At 41.6% G+C, this 17,186-nt stretch overlaps 1 protein-coding gene across 1 annotated transcript; it reads right to left on the bottom strand.

Annotated features, from left to right (window-relative positions):
- LOC8058276 (ER membrane protein complex subunit 1) lies at positions 5,565–16,953 on the bottom strand. Its single transcript, XM_002439436.2, has 12 exons — positions 16,722–16,953; positions 14,966–15,093; positions 14,804–14,866; positions 12,124–12,245; positions 11,900–12,015; positions 11,020–11,824; positions 9,905–10,636; positions 9,587–9,808; positions 9,226–9,321; positions 8,947–9,141; positions 7,576–7,689; positions 5,565–6,428 (listed from the first exon to the last, which is right to left on the bottom strand). Exons 1-12 carry the CDS (start codon positions 16,835–16,837, stop codon positions 6,168–6,170), a joined length of 2,970 nt encoding a protein of 989 aa, XP_002439481.1. The 5' UTR covers positions 16,838–16,953; the 3' UTR covers positions 5,565–6,167.

Genomic DNA, 17,186 nt, shown 5'->3' with positions numbered 1-17,186 from the left:
TGAAGATATTTTACTGTGCGAGATCTCCTGGTCGGTCCATCGGCGATATTCTATAACGGTCATATTGCCGATGGGCGGATAGAGGGGAAGTAACCGTTTGTGCGAATATCCTGGTCAGAACATCGGCAGATCTTTGTAACGGTATTGTTGCCGATGTACGACTGAGAAAAATGCCCGTCTAGGAAGTTGGGGATTTCGAGGAATCGGCGGAGGAATAGGATCAGAGTTGTTCAGATTGGGGTTGTCGGTTACCAGATTAGGAGCATTAATTGCGGGAAAAGGCATCATTACTGCAGAGAATTTCGGAGCATTAATAGTTTTATACTCCGAAACTGGGGGGCATGTGTTGACACCGTTTTTGGGCACGTCTCTAGGATGGCAGGATAAGGTGGCAGTACGATGTTTACAAAGTGGGTTGCCGATGAGGATGGTTGCCGATGAGGGAGAAGTTGAACGTGACTAAGTCCACAGGCAGTAATATGGTGCCGATGGCTAGATAAGAAAGTCTGCCGATGACTATGGCAAAGGGTCTGCCGATGATGCAAAGAGAGAGTCCGGAAGCTGCCGGTCGTTATGTGGAGGAGTTTCGGTTTGTCACGAGGGATAGTTTTATTATTTCCTTAATTATTTGCATCGTTTTGTATACGGATTCCGTGTAATTTGGAATTCGAATTCTAATCGTGTCTGGTTGTAGCTCTTTGAGCAGGGTACAAATGTAGACCCTAGGGCCTTGTAATAATCAATCAAGAAATCAAACACACGTTTTTACTCATATTCCAGCATTTACTTTTCGACGACTTCGTCATACTTTTTCCTTTTGTTACGAGTTCTTAGGAATTCGTCGACTTAAGCTCGGCGTGTTTTCAAGTTCCGCGTGAGTACCTCTTAGCCGTGACATCCGGGCGCATCGCTGTTGTCAGGACTAAAGTATTCGAGTTATCACCTTTGCCGATAGCAAGGTCAAATCGGCTGGCACGCCTTAACGTTTGAATCGGGTATTAGCCCTTTGTGTTTGCAGACTAGTTTTGCATCAACAGTATGTTACAAAGTATGTATAGATACATGGAAATTATATGAGATCCTACGCATATTCTCAGATACTATACCGAAGGAGTATGAGTACATACACATTATCAGAAAGTATATTTGTAGGAGTATGAGTACATACTCTAATATATAATAGTATAAACTGATACTTTATTTGGTGTAGAAGAAAGTATCAACTGGTATAATGATTTGTTTGACTCTAAAAAAAGTATTTAAATCGTAATGTAATGTGCGGTAGTACACCCGATAGGCCAGAACTGCTAACGAGGTGGACGTCGGCCGTCATAGGCCCGTTTGCGTGTATATACCCGATAGCGATAGGCCAGAATCGCTAACGCGAGGTGAACGCCGGCCGTCATCGGCCCGTTTGCGTGTAGCACGTAGGTATATATATATATATATATATATATATATATATATATTGTTGTGGCCGAAAACATATAAATTTATTCTCTCTAATAGATCATGATAACATGTCATGTTATTTCATATTTATATACGAATCGATTGTAGCTTGCTCTGTATGAAAGGAAAAGACGACCTGCCTTTTCAGCATGTCCAATCCACTTTCATCAGCAGCGAAATGTCGGTGAGGGCATCTATTAATAGGAAACATCTAATTTACATTCATTGTTCACAATGGACACTTGTTCACAACGGTTAGCTTAGCTCGACCTCTAGCTTAGAGACGGTAAAATGCTGAGGTTCCTTCAAAAGATTAAAGCGCATTTGCGAACTGCATGCATATGCGTAGCCGACTATGTGGGTTTTTATTTTATTTTAAGTGGATCCACTAATTTTTTTAATAGAAAGTCAATGTATCTAATCAATTATTTCACAGAAGTACTAGCTACTGAAGGCTATTTCAGAATAAAAAAAAAGTAAAGTAAAAATCATTTAGTTTCTCTTAATTTCAATTGACCACTACATTTAGTATATCTAATATAAATTGGCGATTAGAACACATATGGATAGAACTTCTAAAAAATTCTTAAAAAACAGCTTAGCTAGTTGGATTTCTTGTAGTGGTACCTGTCTATCCGGGTTCAAGTCTCTCACTTGACATAGGTGCTCGTATTTTTCTGGATTTATTTTAAGATTTAACGGCGTTATTCTTTCAATGGTAGGTGACGTGCTCGCCGACAGCGAGGCGCCCGTGGTGACTTCGTCAATCTTAAGATTTGTCGATCCAACTCGGTTCTTTAGAGGTACTTATAGGAGTAGGGTGTGCATACGTGTGTTCATAGGTGTGTGCATGTGTGTTGTGTATGTGAGCATCTGCATCTCTGTAGATCTCATAAAAAAAGAAAAAGATTAAAGCACATTTGATCAAGTCTCCGGCTACATTATTTGCCATGGAATCATGACTAACTTTCAGATAGAACTCGGCATATATCTATCTCAATGCAACCAGTAGTGAGTAGATGCAATCGAGAAGAAATATTCCAGCAACAAATGCTGGGAGAAAATTATTGTAATGGGACTGGAATATTGGTAGACCATCAACTCATCTAGGAGATGAGCTTGCTAGTGTGTTACAGGTAGTGGAGCAGTTTTTGCTGAAACCAGAAAAGCCCTGAACAAAAAGGAAAAACAGAGAGCTATGTAAGGGGGAAAACGGGGAGAGAGAGAGAGAGAGAGATCTGATTTGCACATGTACTTTGATTGACAAGCAAAAACATTTGCACCACAATGGCGTGCCCCCACCACCAAGCCCGGGTCATCACCGTTAAATATGAACAAGTGGTGAAGCATCTGCTAGAGCGGAATTATTTGATGGGATGTGAGTGCAAAATGTAGATATGAGATTTGCATTCAAAATAATTAACGCAGAGTTTAACAGAGAAGTCAAATCTTAATTTATGTTGCTGTAGTTGACGTTAAGATTCATGCAATGGAAAGTAATATGTGCATGATTATATGCATTAGTTCAAAGTGATGTTACTAGAATTATGACCGAATGTAATTTCGTAATACAAATATTTTTTTTGTAAAATAGTGGTCAAAGTTTAGAAATCCGCCATCACAGATATTTCAGTTATTGTACTAGTCTTAAATCTTCGGTCTAGCATTAATCAGAACGATTAACTAGGGGCGGGAATGGATGTCCAGTTATCCATTTTTTTCAAACTTGTATCTTAAAATTTGAATATGGACATCCATATTTGCATTTGTTTATGATATGGATGCTAAAATAGGTGTATATATGGATGCTAAAATATGGATGCTAAAATATATGGAATTTTTAGTAGTGTTATATGCTTTATGTTTTGTGCTCCTATATTGATACTCCACTGCAAATTGTAAGTCCTCGTGGCTTTTCTAGATATATAGTTTTGAGACAATATATATTTAGGTGCGTAACGAAAGCTATGACCCTAAAATAGCCCGAAGGAATTTAAATGGAGAGAGTAGATATTAATGCTTAACTAGGAAAATATGTAGTAGACGTGCTACTAGATAGATAAAAACATGAAGACCAATTCGAACCAGACGTTGTCTTTTCATTCGTCAAAAGTTGATGGGTACCTATTACTCCGATCCTTTCTCGTGGTTTGTCGCCGGAGATCAATTACATTCGTCAGGCCAAGTTAGCTTAACCTCAAGCAATGTATGTACACAAACAAGCTTGTTAAACCTATCTGTTGAGCTCAAGCCCCTTGCCAATTACCCCTCCTCCTAAATTATAAGACATTTAACTTTTCGAGATACATGACCTTAACTATATATCTAGACATAGTGTATATCTAAGTGCGTAACAAAAGCTATTTATTTGACTTATAATTTAGGATGGAGAGAGTACGTAGTTAATAGATTCCTAATTCCCTTGAGGCGAAAACTCTATAAATAACTGAAAAGATGGGTGAAAGAGGCGACTAACTGGGACGTTTTGTAGCCAGTGTGCATCTAGTTCTAGGGGCCGGGTGTTTATAGACAACCGACTTTCGGGAGGAGGACAAAGCGTCATCTGTCCTGTGCTGTAGTGCCCCTGGTGACGTGCTCTGGCCAAAACAGCACTGCTAGTCACGCAACAAGCGCGATCCATGGCCCATGGGGGGTGCGCGGGGGGCTCAGCTGAGAAGATCCTCCGCCTACCCATTCTACCAGAAGGCAGTGACCGCCGACACAAGCAGACAGCGAGGCCATGGACCCTCCGGCGAAAACCTGTTCCCGGAGAAAACCTGGCCATCATAACCCGACGCGAGCTGGCTGGCCACCACCCACACCCCGGTCGCCGTCGCCGTCGCCGTCGCCGCCTCCATCCCTTACCAGTGCCTGGGCACAGCACGATTTCGGAGCGGCTCACTCCGGCCTGGCACGTTCAGGGAAACCGCCGCCCTGTACTCACCAGTCGTCCACCACCGGCCAACCTCGTGCGCCGTGTCACGGCACGATGAGCACGCACGCACGCACGCAACTTTCGCCGTGTCAGATTCCCAGCTCACACTTGTCACACAGGGAAGGGAAGGGAAATGGCTCTCGTCACGGTCGGTTTTTAGCTGCTAGGCCCGGCCGTCTCCTTGTGCCGGCGGTTGACACATTTCGGGCTCAGGCAAGGCAAGCCGCCGCGGTGCGTTCGCCACCGCCACACCACAGTGCTGGTCCATAGCCCCGACGTTCCATCAGGTAAAAAGGAGGCCTCACATCGTACACCATCACCACTTTGGCTAGTGCACCCACAGCAGCACCTGGGGTACTTGCAACTGCGAAAGGGTACCCCCCGTAAAGCGGCACCACAGCTAGCTTCAGGCCTATTCTAAGGTCTAGCTGCTAAAAGATGCCGAGGATTTGACAGATTTACCGGTGCAAAGCGCACAAGTGGGTCAAATCGGTCCAGCAAAAACGGTTGATTCTGGGGGGTGGATTATTTGACTCTTGCCCAGAATAACCAGATGAAAGCGAAGTTGGGTTTGGGTTTGAGCCACACGACCTCGCCACAAAGCAAGCATTAGTTTAGCATGGGAGGAGCAAAAGAACCGAGCACCGGAAGGAAAAAAGGCACAGAAAAGCTAAGGTCCCAATGGATGGACATGACTCCTCCTGCTGCCTTAGCTGAGAGAGAACTCGACTTCCATCATCTACTCTCTCGCAATTGCTTCGGCCAGAAAAGCCACCGCTTTACCTGATCTCTCCCGATCATGGCAGACATCTCACATCTCATCTCATCCCTGCCGCCATGTGCCAGGGCTGGGGCTACTCCGGTGAGAGCGCTCCACCGTTGCGAGCATACCATATTACCATGATTGAACCTCACGACCGCTACCAGTTTACCACCACAGAATAGAGAACCCATACCTGAGATTTTTGCATGGGCGACCTGAAAGCCCACTTCCACCTTAGGTTGGTTGCAAAAGGGCGATGGGGCATGACATGAAAGAACCTGAGACAAGCTAGACGGGCTTGCATGTCACACTGACGGAACCAGGGGCAGGAGGTACTACATCAACTTTATTGAAGTTGGCAACCAATAATATGCAATGGTGTACAATCCAGATTTCAAAAGAAAGATAACCATGTTAACAGAATACTGCAAATCTTTCAACGGTACCTGACTTGATCACTGTTATCGTTAACATACACACAAGAACGATCTGATCAGGAAGTAGCAATATGCATCATTGGTTCAATGATGAGGTTGCTACATCCCTTCAGAACCACCACAACAAAGAGCATCTTGTAGCCCAGCCTATCACAGGCTAAAAGTAATGAGTAATGACAGTACAGAGGAAGAGAAATACAGTTTCTGTCAAGAAAGGTGTAATGATTGAAACAAGACGAGCTCATTAAGTTACAAGAGAAGCGGAAACCCTATATCAACAACAATAGCTACAATCTGCTAGAGTTCGGTTGCAGTGGTACAATTTATAAGCAATCCATTCACGCCATCTGCGCTCTGCTAATCCTTTCATGTCATTTCCAGAACTTTTAACTGCATAAGTGGCTTTCTATAAGCTTCGGCAGTGTCAATTCACAGCAGATAGGCTTTGTTGTCAAATGGTTACATGAATAAAGGCCTGGTCAAAAGTGAAACAAACTCTAGCACTAAAATGAAAAGGGGAAGCAGCGCATATCTGACTAGGGCCCAAAATTTCGTCCGCATCAGAACATTGAGGCCTCATTCACCTCCACTTGTCTCTCAACTCCTTTTTCTCTGACCAAATCCAAGTAGCAATAATAGCACCAACCAGGACTGCAATTGTGATTAGAAGCAGTGCGTAGCTGAATTCATCAGTGAGGGAATCATAGGTTCTTGACGGAGCAAGCTGGGTGTAGAATAGATCAACGCCATATGTGAAAACAAGTGTAGTGGATTCCAACTTTGCAGGAATAGAAACAATTCCTCGCAGGGCCTCCACTTGATGGGAGTGCGTCACAAAAGACTGAGGGGAAACAATGAGAAAAAGTGTGAATCACCCATTTAGAAGAAGCTAAATTAAATAAACGAAAATAAAATGAAATGTTGTCTCATGAATATTACTGGTATTAGCAAGCCAACACACAAAACTAAAAGTTGTTTATTATTCCATTTTATACCTTTCACAGATGTCGAATTTGATACAGCTAAGGTTCATTACTTAGTTTCCTTATGTGTGTTTAAGGTATTTGTAGGTAGTTCAGATATTATTTCATTGATGATGGTCCGTGTCATCCCTATTGAAAAGAGCAGCCTTGTATCCATCACATAAATCAAACTAAAAGTTGTTTATTATTCCATTTTATACCTTTCGTAGACGCCTAACTATTAGTTGAATTTGACAAAGCAAGGGTTCATTACTTTCCCTTTGGTGTATTTGAGATATTTGTATGTAGTTCAGAAATTATTTCATTGATGATGGTCTGTGTCATCCTCATCCCAATTGAAAGGGGAGCCTTGTATCCATCACAAGTCACACAAACAATCATATCCTCTCTCTAAAAATATCTCATCCCAACCTTTTTCTTGCTCTCACCTCCCAATGTCCAAATCTTCAAGATGTGCTTCTAGCTTTTATGGATAACCATTGTTAGTTAAGTTTCACAAAACTAAAATACATGTGCTGCATTTTTTTTGAATATAAGCATTTTTTGAACCATCCGCTACTAATGCTAGATATCTTCTGAGTAGTAGTTCCAGAAACAATATGTTTCTAATTTTACTAAAAGCCAGATCAATCATCCATCACCAAAGAATGCACAAACAACTTGAATGTTCTGTTGAAGCTAGTTATGGTATCCCAGTCAAATTACCGAATGAAAACACTGCAGTATATACACATGCTAAGCATTCCTGTACTTGAAGCAATATGAGTTTGAATGTATTAAGAAATTAGTCATGCACTTGAAACAAGTACCATAAGTCAGATTTGCAACTTGCACCATAGTTCCTTGAGTGTTAAAAAGTACAAAAACATATGCCGCCATTTTAATCATATCAACAATAATGAAAAGAATCCAAATGTAACACCTATTTATGATTTCTCCTTTTTGCAACACAAGATCATGGCAAAAATATCCACGATCAAATACTGTCAAGACCGAAACAAATACCTGGGGTATTATAGGCAAAGAATCTGTTAATGGTATAATGCCCTCTTCTTTTTCTTGTTGTGTCGGGTTCACTGAACGGCGTGGATCAAGATAGCGCTTATCAAGTGCCAAAACCTGCAATATATTTGTGAAGAATGTCAAAGTAGCATTATTTACCCATATAAATGACAATTAATCCTCCACATTAATTATTTAATTAATCTAAAAACAGTGCAGCCCATTAATATCCAATGTAATGTTGACCAAACAAATAGGCCCCAATAATTTTAAATGGCTTGCAAACCATTTTAGAAAGTCGTTTTAGACTCAGGCATGCAAACCAATGCTAAAGTTAAAAGGACGAAAATGCCCTCATAAAGGAATCGGGTTGGGCAGATCGGGAAGCTCAGCTCCGTCGGAATTCGCTCATCGACGGCCCTCTCCAGCTCTGCGCCTAGCTTGGTCCGCCTCTACCTCCACATCGGGATGTGGGAGGAGGGGTCGAGGCAGGGCCGCGGAGGACATGTGTTCGTCACGAAGTCCTGGCCTCGCCCAGCCTTGGGGGCCGCTCTCGTCCTCACCGGCGCGAGGCGGTCTCACCCAGCCAGGATCCCTCGCGACCTTGCCAAGACGGTGGCCACGGCCATCGTTACCCAACACGGTGGCCTCGCCAGCCATGGGGCCGCGCAACCACGCCCTTGGGCGCCTCCGCCGGTCGCCTTGGTGGTGGATGCAGGTGCGGAGAGGAGGTCGGAGAGCAGATCTGGGTGAAGAGCTCTTGCGGTCACAGACAGAGGCTAATGCTGGAAGGAAGGACGCAATATGTGGGCCCGTTCACTCCGATGACACTCTCTTTGGGACAGCATTCAGAGGCTAGAATGACTCTTTCTTTGGGACGGAGGGAGTAGGTCTCCTTACAGTTTAAATCTATGGTCAACTGATACTAAGCTTGACCAAACAAGTGGAGCTATGTTGGAACCAATCCTGATTCCCATGTCAGTGCTACCTCCATGTACGAATGGTACTTAGTACATAATCACCAAGCAAGGAGTTAACAGCAAAATATTCATTTCACTAATGCATCCGTATTAGCTCAGATAGGTTGATCTAATCCAGATAAGCAGCAGCAGTATGGGAGAAGGCTCCACCTTACAGAACTGGGAAGAACAAATTCTATTCCAGTGCCACTGAATGAGCGAGCACTTGAGGTCGAGCTGTATAGACATGTTAATATGCTGATTGAATTTCTATGGAGCAGTAGTCTAGGAAACTCCTATGAGTTTCAAGCCTACAGTAATCTAACAAAACATAAGATTTTCAAACCAAATTGAACCTGCTTGCATTGGTAACTCGAATGCTACACTGGAAAAGTAAGAAAAAGAGACAACAGACCTGGTCACCTATAGTACCAATCAGAAGCTGCTTGGAAGTGATCCCCTTAGCCGTTTGTGTAACAGCCATTGCTTTTACTGAATGGGTGAAAAAGAATGACTGGGATTTTACTGCCACCTCAGGGCGCGCATAAGATGTAATTGGTGCTGAAAGATTATGCTTCCCAAGTATGAGCTTCATGACATCTTTATTGTCCTGCATAAAATACTTAGTGCACTTAATATTACTATCATTACAACAAAAAATAAGTGTAAATAATTAAGACAGCATAAGTCATACCGCCCTAGATTGATCATATATCTCAATCACCGCCATTTCAAATCTGTGAGCTCGCAGATTAAAATAATGATAGACAACCCAGTTCTCGCTCAAAACCTAGAAGAAGCATTAATCATGTTAAGCAGAGAACCTTTTACAATCAGAAGTGATGAAATGCGCAAAACCATTCTGGATTCATAGCTTTGAGATAAATTTATTCTGAACCAACATATTAACAGCATATGATCGTGCGTGTTTCAAAACTCCAGTATGCCATGCAAGCAAGTTTGGTATGCATATATTAAGGGTCAAATGGGCCATCACAGGAAACAGGGACTGGAAGTGCAAGTGGCAAAATACTAGAAGGTACAAATAAACTTACTGCATGTACAGGGCCTTGAGCACCATGATGAGTCACGCGATGGAGTATGCGTCCAGTGACTGCATCAATAAGATATGCAACAACTGAAGCTTCTTCAGGTAGCGCAGATCCAATATCACCAGCAGCTTTTGGAGACAAAGTAGCAACAAAAACTAAATTCTTTGACAAGTACTTGTACATCACATCATGATCACCAATTATCTTAGCTTGGGTATGAACAACCTTCAAATAAGAAAATGAGACAAATAAAATATTATTTTGTAGTTAGTTTTAAGTTACAAGATGTTCCATGAATGAAGAAGTAGATAAAGAACAGACCTCATTCATCTTTCGCGTTTCAGAGATGGCAATCCTTTCAGAATCAGAAGGGAAGATGATGGACCATAACTCCTTCGTACTGAAGCAGTACTCATCACCCAAATTGAGACCACATGACTTCTGTAATGAATACCCTTTAATAACATTTGCCTGAATATCTACAGAGTAGAAATACAGGTTTGACATTTCATGAAGAAATACATTGAGGGCATCTGGAGATTTCGGATATAAATGAGCATTGGAATTGGAATCAACAATCAGATGAAGTCGCTGCTCTGATGAATCCTTCAGTGTCAAGGGGATAATTTGGACAACAGAATGGTCAAGTTTCATAGAGTTCAGTTCTTCTCCAGAATATGAATCAAGAATAGAGAATACACCAGGAGTTGAAGATTCTGCTCCAGATTTGCCAACAACAAGTACAGATGGGTTTTCACGCATCACACTGTGATGCGGGACCTGCCATTGGTATATCCTTAATGCAGAAGGCATTCCACCAAATCTGGAGGCACGAAGAGATGACAGCAAGTTTGACCAGATAACGCGTCCATCTCCAGTGTGCAGAGCCATCACTTTGCCAGCCTTTGTCAATACAACAAGTAGTTTGCGAAATCCATTATGGTCTCTTGTCATCTTATTTTTCTCAGAGCTTTTTAGTCTCAATGCTTGGATTGCAGCAACTTCATCAGCATTAGCAAGCATTAGAGTTCCTTTGAGTTTCAGCATGTGTCCCTATGTAAGAATCACGGGTATCATAAGCTAATTCTGACAAGAGCATCCAATAAAATGGTGGGCCACATGCAAGAAAACATGAATGGATACCATCGTATCACCTCATGATAACAATAAAAAATCTTAGATCGACACTGACCAATTTCTTAGAACATTCTAACACATTAGCTACAAGTAACTTGTGCACCAAACATACAAGCAAGCCATTTTTTTCTTTTTTTTGCAAAGAACAAGGAAGCCATTAAATTGTAGAGAATTTGAGAAAGATCTTAAATTCACCATAATGTTGGAGCCTTCAAATTCTCTAATAAAATATCCAAAATAACATGTATCTGAAGCATTTCCGAATAATAACTAAATAAATAGCAGTTTCTGTGGGTTACCTTAAGCCACTCAAAGAGATTGTGTTCCACATCAGCAACTGATACACCATCCTTCTCAACAGGCAATTCTGATGTTGTTACATCAACAATTGAAGCCAGCCCATCCTCTCTACTCCAAACAACCTCACCTTGTTGAATTAACAAGAGTGAATGATCCTCCATTACAACCAAAGCTCGAAAACCATGAGATTTGTCAGTTCGAATATAACTATTCAAAAAGACCTTCTCAACATTGCCCCTATTCTGGTCTATATTAACCTTTTCTCTAATATTTTCACTGCTTAGATCACTTGTAAATTTTACGATAAACTCAATTTCGGAACCCAAATGTTGCACAACGGCAAAAGCTTCATCTTTTTCTGTGATTGACAGGGAATCACTCACTGCAGCTGGCTGGTCAAATTTCTGAATTACTTCCAATCCAACAGTACCTTTGAGCTTTAGGAGGGAAATAGAAGATGATGTTTGCAAAGATATGATGCCATTGGACAAAGATTGAAGCTTGAATGATCCTGACAAGTCTTGAACAAGATCTGAAACATGCACCTTGTTGTAGCTAATTCTCTCAGCCTTGAATTCAATAAGTAAAAGACTTGATCTGGCCTTATCTAATGCTACCAACACATTATCAGAACCAAGTACTGTTTCACCACATAATCCACCAGGGAGTGACTCTTGGATATCCTTTAGTATCTCTCCAGTTTTAGCACTCAAGTGATACAAAGCTAGCTTCGAGGAACCAGCAAGTCCTAAAGCATATACAACATCATTTTCAGGTGATTGGAGAATCCCCTTGATTTCCAAGCTGCAAGGTTGTTAAGAGTTAGATTCGAATCATACCCCCAATGCCCTGAGGACAACAGAGCAGAATAATACATACCCATCAATAGAAAACTCCTTTTCCCATGAAATTGCCCCATCAATGCTTGATACAGCATAAATCCATCGTCCAGCTGAAACTAAAACCAAGTTGTCCTTGGCCACTTTATTGTTTGACTGCAAAGAATAAAGGGCCATCACTCAAGAAAAGTACTATAGGAAACATCAATTGCATTATCAACATATGATTTCTCAGAAAATAGAAAATGCACTGTGCGCACAGACCATAACATGCAACTGTGGGTTTGATGCTGCGGAAGTTCGAAGGTTAGTTTCCCAGATCATCTGTCCATCTGGAAGATTCCATGCCCTTAATATAGTTCCTCCCGAAGAAAGAGTTAGAACATCTGAGAGAAGACATGCCAAAAATTAGATTGTCGTAAACATATTATGCAGAAAAATAAAAATCAACAAAAAGGTGCCACTATCTCCCATAAGCAAATCTTAAAAATCATAACTATTATCATAATCAGTGTTGTTAGTTAGTTACAGATCACTTGTATATGTTGATGACATAATGGTTGTTTATACCAGAAGTTAAGTAATCAGCCAGTACCCAATATGTTGGATGAACTATCTCCCATAAGCAAATCTTAAAAATCATAACCCCTTTCATAATCAGTGTTGTTAGTTAGTAACAGAATCCCATGTATATGTTGATGACATATTGGTGGTTCATACCAACAGTTCAGTAATCAGCCAGTACCCAATAGTGGATGAATAGAGTTCTCATTTTCATTACTCCCTCTGTCCACAAAAGAATGCAATTCTCGTTTTTCGAGGAGTCAAACAGTTTGAAACATTGATTAAATTTATATAAAAAAAGTACTAATATTCATGATACAAAATAAGTACCATTAGATATATTTTCACAATAAATTTATTTGGAGACAAAAATGCTAATACTGTTTACTATAAAATTGGTCAAAATTAAGTTAGTTTAACTGGCAACGATCCCATAATTGCTATGTTACACGGATACGTGACCAGGACCCCGTATCGCGTATCAGATACGTATCCGATATAGATGGCGTCGTACGCTGCCGATACGTACCGTCCGAGTATCTGATTTTTTCCTATTTTCGTAAATATTGGATACTTGCGTCGATACGTATCTGCCTCGCTGATACAGCCCAGCCCAACAAGAAGCTCCCTTATCTCCCTCTGCCCCGACGTTGTAGCCTTCGACGCCATAGCCTTCGACGCCCGCACCTCGCGCCGCCTCCAGGTGACACGCGCAATGATGCCCTACCCTGCTCACCGGCCGTCGGCCGCTGGCGACAAGCCTCCGCCTCCACTCGCTAGCGACGAGCCTCCATCTCCTCTTGTCGGCTGCCACCGACGAGTTTCTGCCCCTGCGACATGGATCCCGCCGTCGGCCGCTGGCGACAAGCCTCCGCCTCCACTCGCTGGCGACGAGCCTCCGTCTCCTCTCGCCAGCCGCCAGCGACAAGTTTCCGCCCCTGCGACATGGATCCAAGCTTCAGCGAACTTCCATGATTCCATCCCCTTCCTCGTTCTCAATCTTCTCTTTTTCTTCAGTTTGTGACTTATTGTTGCTTGATTTCTGTGCTCCACACTTCCTCTTCCCATTCTCGATCTATTCTATTTCTGAAAGTTCGTGACTGCTTGATTGCTTGTATGCAGCAGATGGTGGTCCGCGTCTCCAAATACGAGTAGTGCTAAGTGCTAGTGCTAGCGTAGGATCTGCAGCAATTCTGGTCTCTGGAGAAGCTTAGAACTGGTGGAGGAGATACTTTATTGCGATATAAGTATATAAGTAGTTAATTAGATTGCAACGTTTTATTGTTATCAGTTTTAAATTTTTTACTATGTGTTATTATCTATTTTAAATTTTAAATAGTAAAACGTATCCGCGTACGTATCCGTATCCTTCCGACTGATACACGTATCTTATCCGTGCAACTTAGCATAATTGTATTCTTTTGTGGATGGAGGGAGTACCATAAATAAATGTTATTCTCACATAGCAAAAAATAAAGGAATAGAATAACCTTGAACCACTAAGGTCTAAATTGTAGCTATTGCTTCGTATCGTAAGTTAATAATAACCAAGGCCAAGGTCCATGGATACTAGAGTGATATCCTGTACAGATCAAACTTGCAAGTATCTCTCACATATCTCGTTTGGGCAATTCATACCGAGACCACAAATTTTCCATTTCATGTTTCCTATCACTATGCAACTAACATTGTTGCATGCTTATACTAGTGATATCTCATTTCATTCTGTAGTACCAAGGTTTTAAATTAATTTCAGGAGAATCTGGCAGTTATCAGTCAGCCCTGTGAGGTCTTAATCCAGGATCAAATACTGAAATGTTTACCAAAGTCTAATTAGAAGAGATTTCATACACACTGAAAGACTAAGCCTTTTACCTTAAGAAATATATTTTTTCTATAGTTGCACAACGAGTCATTTTTTTCTCGAACTAAACGAGTCATTTTTTAGATTCGAGTTTTGAAAGCATGCTGACATGTGGCTACACATGAAATGGATTTTCAGGATGTTACCCATAACTCCATAAGGAGTTTGCATGTTCCCCAATGCTAGTTATTAGTGTTGAAATGTTCAGCAGTTTAGGTAGTACCAGTCCTAACTCTGCCCCCCCCCCACCCACCCACCCATCGAGTTTTCATTTCCCAAGAAATCCTGGTTCTCAAATCATTGGCCTTACTTCCAGTTAGGAAATGGGTACAAAAAAATATAGTTTCAAATGCAGAAAAACGAGTTATTTAGAGGATAAAGTTAGCAAGACTGGATGCCAAGCAAACAAGGAATCCCACGAGTGGAAGAAACATAATAGAATGAAACAAACAGAAAGCTGTAATACAGCAATTTTCTCAAGGGAAAATCTCCAAGGGAAACAAAGATTTGACTCACATTTTCCATGTGATAGACTAAGCTGATCCAAGGGGTCGTTCTTGTCAATGACATGTCGCCAGACTGCACCACAAAAAATACACAGGTATTAAGGAAAAAGTGTGAGCAAAATATAACAAAACTGCACTTTCGATTTGCTTATCTGTGAACATGAAGGCTCACATATATCGCCAGAACGTAGATCAAGAGACGAGATCACATTTTCCTCTGTCAAGACCACAACACGCCTCCTTCCACTCTTCTGGCTGTGGTAAACTGCTTGCTTTACTTTGCCAATGTACTTCTGATGCCTGTAAAGAACATTAACATATTAAAATGGTGCTGTTGGATTACTCCAAAATACTGCATGTAGGTAGCTACAAATCAAATGATGTTAAGAGGAGCAGCAGCTAGCAATAACTGATTGTTTGGTTCCATATCAAAATAGTGAACTCTACAGCAGTTTACCAAAGAATGATTTTCTCATATATATATATATATATATATATATATATATATATAACTAAGACAACACCGCAGGATACATCAAGAAACAAACATTCTCTCAAAAAAAAAAGAAACAAACATAGGCTTCTTGGTGAGTTAGCACAGCCTGTGAACAATTGAAGAGAAGATGTCAAGGCCCCCCATAATCCTGATTAAGAGAGAGGAGGAATCATGGACACTGAAGCAATTCAACAAATATGATAATGACATCTTGTGATGTATGCTCGGACATCAGGTGGATAATAACAGGATAACTACTGTATGAAGAGGGAAACGATGGCACAGGCTAAATACTAGAGGATTTAAGGAGTTCCGAGGAAGGATGAGGAAGAAGACCATGAACTGAGAGGAAGAACATTTAGGGAGAACAAATTCATTCTTCCATCGTGATAATTATTAAGAAACTTTATCTCTAAAGTAAGAAACTTAAATGCAATACCTAAATATATTTAGAAGAAAACATATACAAAAGTAATACAGTAACTAAAGGTTAAGCTTTAAGTCCTAATTTAATCTTATGCAATGCAGTAACCAAGAATTAACTGCCTGCACTGCATGCATACATAGGTGAACCATGTTGCAATACTCAGACTGGACCAATCAGAAGCTAGGTTTGCCAAAAGGGACTCACAATGAATAAATGGAATGCAGTTCACTAATATCAATAGTATAAAACCTACCCTTCCATGTAAACCATGCAAAGCATGCACCAGGGAACATCAAGCAACCAAAAAAACGCAGACCTCATCACTCAAGCTCACGCAGACTGCGCTTTATGGGGTGTTTGGTTGGGGGTGTTAAAGTTTAACAGGTAATGTAGTATTTTCGTTTTATTTGGCAATTAGTGTCCAATCATGGACTAATTAGGCTCAAAAGATTCATCTCGCAAATTATTCTCTTGCTGCGTTTTTAGTTTCGTAAATAGTCTATATTTAATACTTCATGCATGTGTCCAAACATTCGATGTGATAGGCGGTAAAGTTTGCTGCCTCCAACCAAACAGGGCCTTATTCCAATGATGAGGCCCATGCCCATCCATGAATCTAGCCCAAAAACTGCTTTATTAGAATGATGAAGCTCATGCCCATCCATAAATCTAGCCAAAAACAAACTCTCTAAGGAAAAACAGATAATTTCGAAATAGGATGGAATCACTATATGCTCGCTGAATAGCTAAAAAAACTTTTCTACTAGCCCGACAGGCCACCAGACTAATCCGCAACATCCACGCTACTATTACTACTACAGAATTCACTTGGAAGCTCGTAAAACCACTCCCTGATTCGCCGATACCTAGTAAATCTGTACTGACACCACGCACAGCTCCTCACAACACAATCCTAGTCGTGATCTGAACTAACAGCTCGAAGTTCCTTTACGTCGCGCCGGCCTAAGCTTAGGGCGGATCGGATCTAGGAGCGAGTTGACGTACCAGTCCGCGAGGCCGACTTGGTCCTCGTAGATGGCTGTGGCGAGGGTGGCGAGGGAAGCGAAGACTAGTAGCCCGGCGAGGAGGACAAGGAGGGAGCGGCGCGCTGGCGCCGCCATCGCGGCGGAGAAGCGGGGCTCGGAGTCGAGCTCCGATCTGACGGCGGCGGATACTGTTTGCGGTTGGGGCGAGTCACCGAGGAGTTTGGGATTTGGGACTTGGAAGTTATGCTGGGCAGTGCCAGAGCGGGCCCACGTGATGGCTCGACCAACTCGTGGCCGCGGGATCTCCCCGGGTGAGATCTCAACGAGTGCTTCGATTTCGGACCAATTGTGCGTCATCAGGTGTCTTGACAGTAATATTTCCTTTCATTTTAAAAAATTTTAAGGCCTTGTTTAGTTGCTGAAATAAAAAGTTTTCGACCACCGTAGCACTTTCATTTGTTTGTGACAAATATTGTCTAATTAT

Source organism: Sorghum bicolor, chromosome 9, assembly GCF_000003195.3.
Source record: "Sorghum bicolor cultivar BTx623 chromosome 9, Sorghum_bicolor_NCBIv3, whole genome shotgun sequence".
Taxonomy (NCBI): Eukaryota; Viridiplantae; Streptophyta; class Magnoliopsida; order Poales; family Poaceae; genus Sorghum; species Sorghum bicolor.
This window is presented reverse-complemented; position numbering and strand designations above follow the sequence as displayed.

Coding starts and splice junctions, on each gene's coding strand:
- LOC8058276 (XM_002439436.2), bottom strand. CDS start 16,837: ATGGCGGCGCCAGCGCGCCGCTCCCTCCTTGTCCTCCTCGCCGGGCTA. Junction 12,016..12,123: donor ACCCACAGTTGCATGTTATG/GTCTGTGCGCAC, acceptor TATTCTTTGCAG/TCAAACAATAAAGTGGCCAA. Junction 6,429..7,575: donor CTTTGCCTATAATACCCCAG/GTATTTGTTTCG, acceptor GTTTCCCCTCAG/TCTTTTGTGACGCACTCCCA.